Here is a 12010-nt window from a genome sequence, read left to right as displayed (position 1 = left end):
AGGAGGACTATTCCAAAAGCAAAAGGGGAAACCAGTAATAATTGACTTTCTTCTTTTTTGCTTTCCTATTTTAGAAGCAAGAATGTGAATCTCGATTTCAAGCTGCGATATTATGGTTTAACAAATGCAATACATTTTTTCATATATAATGAACTAAGAAAAAAAATCTGACCTAAATCTAATCTTAATATATTTATTTTTATAATGATTAATTATACTAAGTAATATATATAATTCTGAAATTTCATTGCACTCTATACTTCAAGTATAAAAAAATATTTATTAAAGAATTATTTCAATCTAATAATTTAAATTATTAGATAAAATTTCAAGATATAATTTATATTATTTTTTAACACACTCTTTAAGTAAAAACTCTTTGAGCTTAAAACTTACACAAACCTACATTACATTGTGTTTAATTTTTATCAAATAAATGAGGATGATAAGATTCAAACTCGTGACTGCTTGGTCATCAAGGCTTTGATACCATGTTAAAGAATCATCTTAACCTAATAACTTAAATTATTAACTAAAATTTTAAGATATAATTTATATTATTTTTTAATAATCATTGACTAGTTGGAAAAATAGATTTCAAGTACAATTTGTCATGAACGTGAAACACTATTTTATATTCTATGGGCCTGTTTGTTTTTGCGTTGTAAAAGCATTTTTGAAAAAATTTAAATTTTTTTTATTTTTTATTAACTTCAAATTAATATGTTTTTAGTGTTTTCAAATTATTTTGATGTGCTGATGTTAAAAATAATTTTTAAAAAATAAAAAAAATATCATTAATATGCATTTTGACACGAAATGTTATTTAAAAAATAACTGTAATCAAAACTCTTATGTAGTGTAATAATTGTACCTATGTAAGAGAACAGTTAAAGTTGGATTATTCCAAAAGGAAAAGGGAAAAAGATGAAGAATTTACTTTCTGCTTGTTTAGTTCAGAAGCATGAATATGAATCTCAATTACAAGCTGCAATATTATGGTTTAAAAAATGCAATGCATTTTTTTAATACTGAACTAAGAAAAAGAATTCCGATATAAGTCTAATCTTAATATATTTATTTTTATAGTGATCAATCAAACAAGTTCTTAATTAAGCTAAAAAAAGCAGAGTAATTTTTAAATTACTATTAAGAAAATATCCCTATAAAAGAGGAGCTCATCCGAGCAAGAAGTCACCGAAAAGAAAAAGGTGCATTTTAAGAGATCATATCAATACAAAGTATTATTTAATTATTGGATGATTTGTTTCAATAGTGGAAAGGATTGATTTCAAGTGAAAGGTATGGCAAGGACTCTTTTATGGAGTAATATAGATTATAATTCGGCATACTAAAGCTAATTAATTCTTATTAGAAGCAATCATCCCTGATTATAATTCGTACAGTTCCCTTTGAGTGTTTACTTCCTAATTTTGTTTTCCATTATATTCTGAGTTAATATAAATTTGCTTCGAATTTCACCTAACGGTTTAGTTAGTATGAAAAACCTTACGGAGCAGCCATGAGTGGAGACTGGAAAAGCATGATTGAGTACTATCAGGATCATTTCGAATATCTTTTCTCCCCAGTTACGCACTCTTTGGATACTGTAAATACCCTGTTTGAAAGTCTAAATATCCTGTTTAGAAATGTAATTCTGTTTTTTTTTAAAGTGTTTTTTATTAAAATGATATTTTTTAATTTTTTAAAAAATTATTTTTAAGATTAGCTACATCAAAACAATTCAAAACATATAAAAAGATTAACTTAAAAAAATTAATTCTTTTAAAAACACAAGTACAACCGCGTTTCCAAACACTCACTAAACGAAGAATTTTTAAAATTTTAAATTTTAAAATTTTTCATGTAGCTGTGCACAGCAACGAAGAGCAACCACTTAGAGATTAACTTGAAATAGTGAAGGATAGGGCATTGTTTGTAACCGAGGAAGATTTTCTCAAGAGAAAAAACAAATTTGGAAATATGGTTCTTCACGAGGCAACCATCTACGGGAATTATGAGGCTGTAAGACTCTTGGTAGAACTCTTGGTGAAACCCCATTGTTTACAGCAAGCGATCGGAAGATGGCCTGTCCATCCTTAGCGCTGCTATCACTGGGCAACACTTTGGTAACAATTTCTCTCTTTATAGAATTCTAATTTAAAAAGTGTGTGTGTGAGTGTGTATAATTTTTTAATGTCTAATTTCATGAATGCAGAGACAGCTTTACTTTTGCGGCATAACTGCTCTTCACCTTCTAGCTGAAATGCCATCTGCTTTTGAGAGTGGATTTCCCATCTAATAAAATATTGAACAAAATTAAATGAATGTTAATGGGTTTTTTTCCCACATTAAATCTCACCGTACTCTTTCAAATTTAATAAAGTAAAAGGAAAATTAGAGAAAATATATAAAGATTACTTATTTTGATAATAGTTTTGTTACCTGGAAGTTAGTGTGAAGATATGTTCTTAATTAGTCATGGTTTAATCCCCTGAAGAAAATATGATAACACAAGGTTTTTTACCAATTAAAATATTGATTTTTTTTAAAACCAAGAATTATTGTAATTTAAAACTAAGTCATTAGATGCTATGAAGTTATGAAAACTGCAGATTTCCACTGCACTCTATAGTCTATACTCCAAGCAGAAGGAAATGATGTCGCTAACTCGCTATGGCTTGTTGGAAATAGATTTCAAGGACAATTTGTCATGAACGTGAAACACGATTTTATATTCTATGCTTCTTTAAAGTTGTAGTGTAATCATTGTAACTATGTACGGTAAAGTAAATGGGAACATCTCATATTATAGTGTAATAATTGTAACTATGTACGAGAAAGCAAATGAGAACAATTAAAGTAGGACTATTCCAAAAGCAAAAGGGGAAACCAGTAATAATTTAATTTCTTCTTTTTTGCTTTCCTATTTTAGAAGCAAGAATGTGAATCTCGATTTCAAGCTGCGATATTATGGTTTAACAAATGCGATAAATTTTTTCATATATAATGAACTAAGAAAAAAAATCTGACCTAAATCTAATCTTAATATATTTAGTTTTATAATGATTAATTATACTAAGTAATATATATAATTCTGAAATTTCATTGCACTCTATACTCCAAGTAGAAAAAAGTAATTGTTAAAGAATTATTTCAATATAATAACTTAAATTATTAGGTAAAGTTTTAAAATATAATTTATATTATTTTTTAACACACTCCTTAAGTAAAAACTCTTTGGACTTAAAACTTGCACAAGCCTACATTACATTATGTTTAATTTTTATCAAATAAATGAGGATGATAAGATTCAAACTCGTATCTACTTGGTCACCAAGGCTTTGATACCATGTTAAAGGAGAAACCAGTAATAATTTAATTTCTTCTTTTTTGCTTTCCTATTTTAGAAGCAAGAATGTGAATCTCGACTTCAAGCTGCGATATTATGGTTTAACAAATTAAATACATTTTTTCATAAATAATGAACTAAGAAAGATATCTGACCTAAATCTAATCTTAATATATTTATTTTTATAATGATCAATTAAGCAAGTTCATAAGCTATAAAAAACAGAGTGATAATATATATTTCTGAAACGGATTAATTCAACCATTAAAGAAAATATTCCTACAAATGAAGAGCTCATCATTAATAATTCACCAAAAAAGAAAAGTTTATTTTAAGAGATCTATACAAACTATTATTAAAAACATAAAATAAAAGGTAAGATGGGCACTGATAGTGTGAAATATTAAAAAGTTAATATACAATTGTTTTTGAAAATTAATTTAATAAATCAAAATTTTAAATTAAAATAATTATTTAATATGATATTAAAATTATATTGACCAAATTGTGAAGAGTTCAAATCTTATAATCTTTATTTTCTTGAATTAAATTAGAAAATAAATATAAGATAACTAATTTCAATTGAGAGAATATAAAAAATGTTGATTGGACTATACATTATAAAATTTAAGCTTTGTTTTTCAATGAACCCATTTCAATAATTTAATTTAATATGCTATGAGAACGATTAAATAATTAGAAATTCAAATCTCATAAATTTAACTTGAAATTGATGGATATAGACCTTATGGGTAGACTTTAAATATTTTTTATATTGTTATATTACTCGACTTGTAATGAATATGTTAGGAATATTATTCAATTTGACCTGAATCCTGATCTCAACCCATTTTGATATATATGTTTGTATTAAAGAAATTATAATAATGTATACCCTAATATTAAAATAATTTAAACATTTATGTAAAACATTTATAATCTTATCATTTATGCATACCTCATTAAAATAATTACTTTTTTATTTTGTGGTTAATAATAAATAATTTAATTTATATCTGAATTAATATCTAATACTTGATGAGTAATATATAAATATTACTGAAACCGACCTATAATGATCGACCCACTATTATTTAGATAATAAATAAAGAATGAATATATCTGAATTTTGTGTGTAAGTCACCTGTGTTAAAAAGTTAATAAATTGATACAAGGATTGAAATGATTCTTGGATACGGATGCTAAATTCAATTAAATCAAACTTTTATCAAACAAGTTATTTTGCGACCGTATCTTTTTTTAGATTTGGAATTGCCTATATATATATATATATATATATATAAAGATATTGATTTATGTTAAATTATCCCAATTCAATTGATAAATAAAATTTAAAATCTGATTTATATTATTTTATAATACATCCTTTTAGATAAAAAAATTTTAAACTTAAAACTTAAATCCATATTCTTACACTCTCTCCTGTTACGCTCTCTTTCGATACTGGATTTCATCTAGTTGTGCACAGCAACGCAGAGCGACCAATTAAAGATTTACTTGAAATCATGGGGAAATAGAATTTTTAACGAGGCAACCATCTACGGGAATTCTGAGGCAGTAGTACTCTTGGTTGAACGTTGTCCAGACCTCATTTCCATTCCAAATGAGTTCGGTGAAACCGCATTGTTTTAATACTCATTCAATCAGGGACAAAGCTAACAACATTACTCCTTTCCGTTGCTTCATTTCTTCCTGTCTTGGTATTTACAATAATGTAATTCCGTCTTTACGTCTCATTTCTGGACTCTACCTACGACATTCTCAAGACAAACTGGAAAGCTCTCCTATCGTTTCCTGTCTCTTGCCTACCACGGAGGAAAAATGCATAGAGGTTTTTCCTTTTTTCTGGAAAACTCTCCTATCAAGTGCAAGGATTTAAAACAAAAATTCTTTGTCCTTTTCATTCCCAATCATTTCCCGATCCAGTTGCCGCGACGCCACTCATATATATCTAACAAACAATTTATCATGAACGTGAAACACAATTTTATATTCTATGCTTCTTCAAAACAAACGAGAACATCTCATATTATAGTGTAACAAGTGTGACTATGTATGAGAAAGCAAATGAGAATAATTTTTTTTATAGTAATCCAGAGATCATATTAATTAGATTTAGTCAATGTCATTAAAAAAATAGCAAACCGACTAAAAGAAGCAAATAAGAACAATTAAAGTAGGATTATTCCAAAAGTAGAATCAACATATCTTTATTATATTCTCATAATAGTTTCACTTTATAAACTAAACAAGCAACACACAGATCCTCATTTACCTTTTTCTGTAATATAAAGGGTTCCCAAGCTACAAGCTAGGTAGAGGAGCATTTCGATCATTTCCATCACTAAAAGGTATGATATACAAACAGTTCTCTTTGAGTGCTTGCTTCCTAATTTTGTTTTCCATTATATTAATTAATGATCGGTATTATGAGTTAATATAAAGTTACTTACATTTTATGTAGAGAGCAAATATGGATTCTGATGAGATGATACAGGAGACACCTTATATGGATTCTGAGATGATACAGGAGACACCTTATATAGCAGCCATAAATGGAGAATGGCAACAAATGATTGACTACTATCAGAAAAATATCGAGTATTTGTTCTCTCCGGTTACTCTCTCTTTAGATACTGGATTTCATCTAGCTGTTCACAGCAACGAAGAGCAACCACTTAGAGATTTACTTGAAATCGTGAAGGAAAAACAATCACCTTCAACTGAGGAAGATTTTCTCAAGATAACAAACAAATTTGGAAATACGGTTCTTCACGAGGCAACTATCTATGGGAATTATGAGGCTGTAAGACTCTTGGTAGAACGTTTTCCAGACCTAATTACCATTCCTAACAAGTACAGTGAAACCCCACTGTTTACAGCTGCTGGATTTGGTGAGGCAGAAATAGTGGAGTTTTTAATCCGTTCCAAACCAGTGGATGATAAACACCGCCTGTTATCAATTCACCGCAAGCGGAGAGATGGCCTGTCCATCCTTGGCGCTGCTATCTTAGGGCATGACTTTGGTAACAATTTCTCTCTTTATAAATAGAATTCTCAAATTTAAAAAGTGTGTGTGTGTATCATAGATATTGTATAATTTTTGAATGTCAAATTTCATGAATGCAGAAACAGCTTTACTTTTGCTAGAACTGGATGAATCGCTCCACAGCTTGAAGGACAAAAAAGGCATAACTGCTCTTCAACTTCTAGCCCACATGCCATCTGCTTTTGAGAGTGGATTTCCCATGGGCATATTTGAAAGACTCATATACTGTTGTATGCCTACTCCAAACACACTATTAGACCTTACAATAGTGCCTACATATATATACATGAATGCATATGTGTGTGTGTGTGTGTGTGTGTGTGTGTTTAGACATCTATATGTCTATGATTTGAACTCTAAATTATGTTGCAGGTCTTCCTGTTCGCAGCAAGGTAGAATTCCAAGTAGAAACTAGTGGCCAGGTACGGAAGGGTACTATGGGAGATGTTGAGAGCGGTTCGGGTAGCAGCTTGGAGAGGAAACCAAGTGGCGGCCTACTCAACTATTTTAAGGTGTCCCTAAAGGTATTGGACACAATTGAGACCTGTTCTTTTGGTTTCAAGGCCTTTCTATAACGAGATTAGATATATTTCTGGAGGGTACAATGAAACACATTTCATTCATGTCGAAATTAAGGAATCATAACTTATACAATGAAACACCCTCTCTTTTTTAATGTTTATGTGACTTTCTGTTATAACTGATCATTGAATTTGATGCCATTTATTGAATTGGATAATTGACTCTTATTATATATATGAGATTTGTGATTCTGGTCATTGAATTTGATATTTATTTTTATATATTACTCATACTATTTATTTATTCCACGTGGGATTGGTGGTTCTATATATCATTGTCATTTAAGAATATGTATTGATGAGATGATTTATTTACATGCATAATCATTGTGCTTGAAACAAACGGGATTCAATGTTACATGTTCTTTATTATTATTATTATTATACTTTAGTTCATCCTTCTACTATCATTGTTAATGTTTCTTTCTATTTCATAAAAATGGCTAGCTCTCATCCATGTTTAATTTCATTCGCTTTCGCATGAACATGAAGTACGATGTTGGCCAGCAAGGCTAGAAGTATTCTGGAACCAGAAAAGAAAGCATGTATTTGCTTTGAGACTCGCCAAAAAACTAATAGAGAAAGATGAGTCATGGAAAATAGTCAGAATAGACCAAAATGAAAAGGAAGACAAAGACCAGATCATAGAAGAAGTCCAACCTTCTGTAACGAGCTCATCATTAACTAGCAATAAGCAGATCTCATTGTTTATTGCAACTATAAATGGAATAGAAGAGATTGTGTGGGAGATAATAAATAAATATCCCCACGCTATTGAGCAGCTCAATGAGGAGGGGCAGAGCATTTTGGATGTGGCCGTCATGCATCGCCAGAAAAAGATCTTCAATCTTGTGAAACAACTGAATTTACCATTGGCTAGACTGCATCGAGTTATTGATAAGAAGAGGAACACATTGTTGCACCATGTTGCAGATATGGAGCATTACAGAGGAGGAACCAAGCCTGGGCCTGCACTTGAACTTCAGGAGGAGTTGCAATGGTTTGAGGTGAGACCTTTTCATCCCTTTGTCTTTACCTCTCCGGATAAAATTTATTCATGGACTTGGTACAGGATTATCCGTATAGTGTATTAGAGTACCAAACCTATGAAAACATTTGTTTCAATCAAATTACCCAATCCAGTTAAGGTCATAGAAAAACCGTTAAACTGAAAAAAATCGATTTTAATGCCTAACGAAACGTAGACATGTCACCTAATTAAGACATCAGGCTGATCTAGTTCTCCTTGTCAACCGAACCAATTGCTTAAATATTATTAAAAATTATACGCAATTAAATAATACGTTGTTTTATTTACAAACTCCATTTATATAACAATCATATTTATCTCCCGATTACTCCAGCAAGTGCAAAAGGTAATTCCTTCTCATTATGTCACGCTTCGGAACAAAGAACGCAAGACTGCAGAGGAGCTCTTCGAAGAGAATCACAAGGACCAACTGACAAATGCACAAACATGGATAAAGGAAACGACCCAGTCTTGTTCCACAGTAGCTGCACTTGTTGCTACTGTTGTCTTTGCTGCTGCCTATACTGTGCCCGGAGGTTCTGATAAGAATGGCACGCCCAACTTCATCAACTCTCCCTATTTTCTGGTTTTCACTGTCTCGGATGTTCTTTCCTTAGCAAGCTCCTTGACTTCGCTTGTGGTATTTCTGTCTTTGTTGACCTCTCCATTTCAGCAACAAGAATTTCACATCTCTCTTCCTCGGAAACTTCTTGTTGGCTTCACCTTCCTCTTCTTTGCTGTGATAACGACCATGCTATCTTTTGGGGCCACAATCTTGATACTCATTCAGTCAGAGAAAAAATTGACAACATTACTCCTTTCCATGGCTGCATTCCTTCCAGTCTTAGTATTTGCAATAATGCAATTCCGTCTGTACGTCTCATTTATGGGCTCTACATACAACATTCTCAGGATAACCGTGAAAGCTCTGCCACGATTTCTTGCCCCTTGCGTACCACGGGAGAAAAAGCTCCGTCGATCGAGTTGATTAATATGGGAGATTTAACTGGCATAGAGGTTATTCCATTTTCTTGATGGTTTGAACCTCTACCATAGATCATTATATATTGTGTTTTATTGCATGTATGGTTGTTATTCAGTTTCGTGATATTTATGTGGTTGTGCTGTTTTCAATGACGGCCTTGAAAACAGTATGTATTATATATAGTTTGTCACAGGTTGGTATTTGAATGGTATGATTACAGGCCTTCAAGCTTGCTTCAATCAGTTACATGGTAATAAAATTGGATGTAAATTATAAATGTTTAATGTGTGGTTGTTCTGGATTATAAATATTTAATGTGTGTTTGAATTACAATTAGAATTTTTTCGTGTTTTGTGAACATTCACCAGCTCACAATCACCCACACAACATAAAATAAAAAAAATTGGACCAATAAGCAAAACTAGCCGCCATGCTGCCTTTTCTTCTTTCCTTTAGACCAGCACCAACCCGTAATAACCCAAACCTACAACCCTCTTCATCATCTTCCCTAACTCGCAAGCATCGTGAGACCCACTCTCACTGATACAAAGCTTCATCCCTCTCTTTAGACCAAAATAATCAACCCACCTCCCACTTCTACACCTCCCGTAACACCATCACCGACAACCCCACCCTCCAAGTCACCACCAAAAGCCTTTACCTCAGCCAGCCATAACAACCATTACACACCACTATTACACTTCACTTCCTCCACTCTTCCACGCCTCTCTCTCTCTCTCGAATCCACCCCAAAAGGAAAAAATAAAAAATACAATACAAGAATCTAGGGAGTGTTCTAGGGAGTGTTGGTGGGAGAAACCATACAGAATAACACTCAGAGGGATAAAACATACTGTTTTATTTCAAGAACAAAAGCTTACAACAACTTGAAAAGCTTACAATACACACCCTTTTTTTTCTCTCTAGTGTTTCTCTCTATTCTCTCCACACAGAATAACATAAACTTAACTACCTATTTATACACGAATTCAAAACAAGATAACTCAACCTTCAAGTGTGAAGGCGGCTGGCGGCATGCAGCTAGTGGCTGGTGGCTGACGGCTGGCGACTGGACGGTGACAGCTGGTAGCTGCAAGTGGTGGTGGGTGGTTGCCTTCCTTGACCTTCTAGATATTAAGTTTACTTCAACAAATCTCTCAGTCACTAGCTGAAAAAAAACTGCAGACGAGCTCTTCAAAGAGAGTCACCAGGACCAACTGAAAAATGCACAAACATGGATAAAGGAAACGACCCAGTCTTGTTCCACAGTAGCTGCACTTGTTGCTACTGTTGTCTTTGCTGCTGCCTATACTGTGCCCGGAGGTTCTGATAAGAATGGCACGCCCAACTTCATCAACTCTCCCTATTTTCTGGTTTTCACTGTCTCGGATGTTCTTTCCTTAGCAAGCTCCTTGACTTCGCTTGTGGTATTTCTGTCTTTGTTGACCTCTCCATTTCAGCAACAAGAATTTCACATCTCTCTTCCTCGGAAACTTCTTGTTGGCTTCACCTTCCTCTTCTTTGCTGTGATAACGACCATGCTATCTTTTGGGGCCACAATCTTGATACTCATTCAGTCAGAGAAAAAGTTGACAACATTACTCCTTTCCATTGCTGCATTCCTTCCAGTCTTAGTATTTGCAATAATGCAATTCCGTCTGTACGTCTCATTTATGGGCTCTACATACAACATTCTCAAGATAACCAGGTAAGCTCGACCACCGTTTCTTGTCCGTTGCCTACCACGACGGAGAGAGGTCCGTCGAGTTGATTAATATGGGAAATTTAACTGGCATAGAGGTTATTCCATTTTCTTGATGGTTTGAACCTCTACCATATATCATTACATATTGTGTTTCATTGCATGTATGGTTGTTATTTAGTTTCGTGATATTTATGTGATTGAGCTCTTTTCAATGACGGCCTTGAAGCCAGTACGTATGTATTATATGTCATAGGTTGGTATTTAAATGTTATGATGACAGGCCTTCAAGCTTGCTTCAGTCAGTTACATGGTAATAAAATTGGATGTAAATTATAAATGTTTAGTGTGTGTTTGAATTAGAATTTGAACTTTTCGTGTTCTGTGAACATCTACCAGCTCGCAGTCACCCACACAACACACACACACACACACACACACACACACATATATATATATATATATATATATTAAAATAAAAAACTAGACTCAATAAGCAAAACTAGCCGCCAGCTGCCTTTTCTTCTTTCCTTTAGACCAGAACCAACCCGTAACAACCCAAACCAACAACCCTCTCCATCATCTTCCCTGACACGCAAGCACCGTGAGACCCACCTCTCACTTCTACACCTCCAGTAACACCATCACCAACAACCCCACCCTCTAAGTCACAACCAAAAACCTTTACCTCAGCCAGCCATAACAACCACTAAACACCACTATTACACTTCACTTCCTCCATACTTCCACGCCTCTCTCTCACTTCAATCCACCCCAAAAGGAAAAAATAAAAAAAATACAATACAAGAATCTAGGGAGATTAGGGCTGAAAGTGAGCCAGCTCTCATATGGAGTTTGGGTAAGTTTGGGGAACCAACAAAACGTCAAAGAAGTGAGTGTTAGCTATTTGGAGACAACCAATGTCCCACCTCCACTATGTGCTTAGTGGGAATACCTAATCTCCACTTAGCACAAGTGGAGGCAAACGGTGGGCATAAATCATGGCATGATTTATGCCCTTCACTCCTAACTTAATATATATGTATGCTCAGTGAAGAGCGGGATTGTTAGAGTGTGAAGAGTGGCAGAGAAGAGTGAAAACACAGAGAGAAAAACGTGAGAGAGAGAGAGCTTGAGTTGAGTAGAGAAGATTTTCTCCTCCTCCTTGTTTTGTTGTTTGTATTGTTTCTAAGCTTGATTAATACAAACCAGTAGCTCCATGGAGTAGGCAAGTTGCCGAACCACGTAAATTTATGTGTGATTGAGTTCTGGAATTACCCAACAACTGGT

General features: G+C 33.2%; 1 protein-coding gene across 2 annotated transcripts; it reads left to right on the top strand.

The window, feature by feature from the left end:
* Window positions 1-5664: 5664 nt before the first annotated feature.
* On the top strand, window positions 5665-9302 carry LOC133703051 (uncharacterized). 2 transcript variants are annotated; one of them, XM_062127455.1, is made up of 6 exons: window positions 5665-5724; window positions 5838-6399; window positions 6503-6652; window positions 6795-6946; window positions 7496-8010; window positions 8368-9302. In XM_062127455.1, the coding sequence occupies exons 2-5, from the start codon at window positions 5847-5849 to the stop codon at window positions 7517-7519; spliced, it is 879 nt and encodes a 292-aa protein (XP_061983439.1). In that variant the 5' UTR covers window positions 5665-5724; window positions 5838-5846; the 3' UTR covers window positions 7520-8010; window positions 8368-9302. The 2 variants fall into 2 exon arrangements, with proteins under 2 accessions (XP_061983439.1, XP_061983438.1); XM_062127454.1 differs by lacking the exons at window positions 7496-8010; window positions 8368-9302 and having other exon boundaries at window positions 6795-7195.
* The last annotated feature ends 2708 nt before the right edge of the window (window positions 9303-12010 follow it).

This window comes from Populus nigra, chromosome 9 (assembly GCF_951802175.1).
Source record: "Populus nigra chromosome 9, ddPopNigr1.1, whole genome shotgun sequence".
NCBI classification, from domain to species: Eukaryota; Viridiplantae; Streptophyta; class Magnoliopsida; order Malpighiales; family Salicaceae; genus Populus; species Populus nigra.
Note: the sequence above shows the minus strand (reverse complement) of the source record. Positions and strands in the feature narration are given on the sequence as shown.

Coding starts and splice junctions, on each gene's coding strand:
- LOC133703051 (XM_062127454.1), top strand. CDS start 5,847: ATGGATTCTGATGAGATGATACAGGAGACACCTTATATGGATTCTGAG. Junction 6,400..6,502: donor TATCTTAGGGCATGACTTTG/GTAACAATTTCT, acceptor TCATGAATGCAG/AAACAGCTTTACTTTTGCTA. Junction 6,653..6,794: donor TGAAAGACTCATATACTGTT/GTATGCCTACTC, acceptor ATTATGTTGCAG/GTCTTCCTGTTCGCAGCAAG.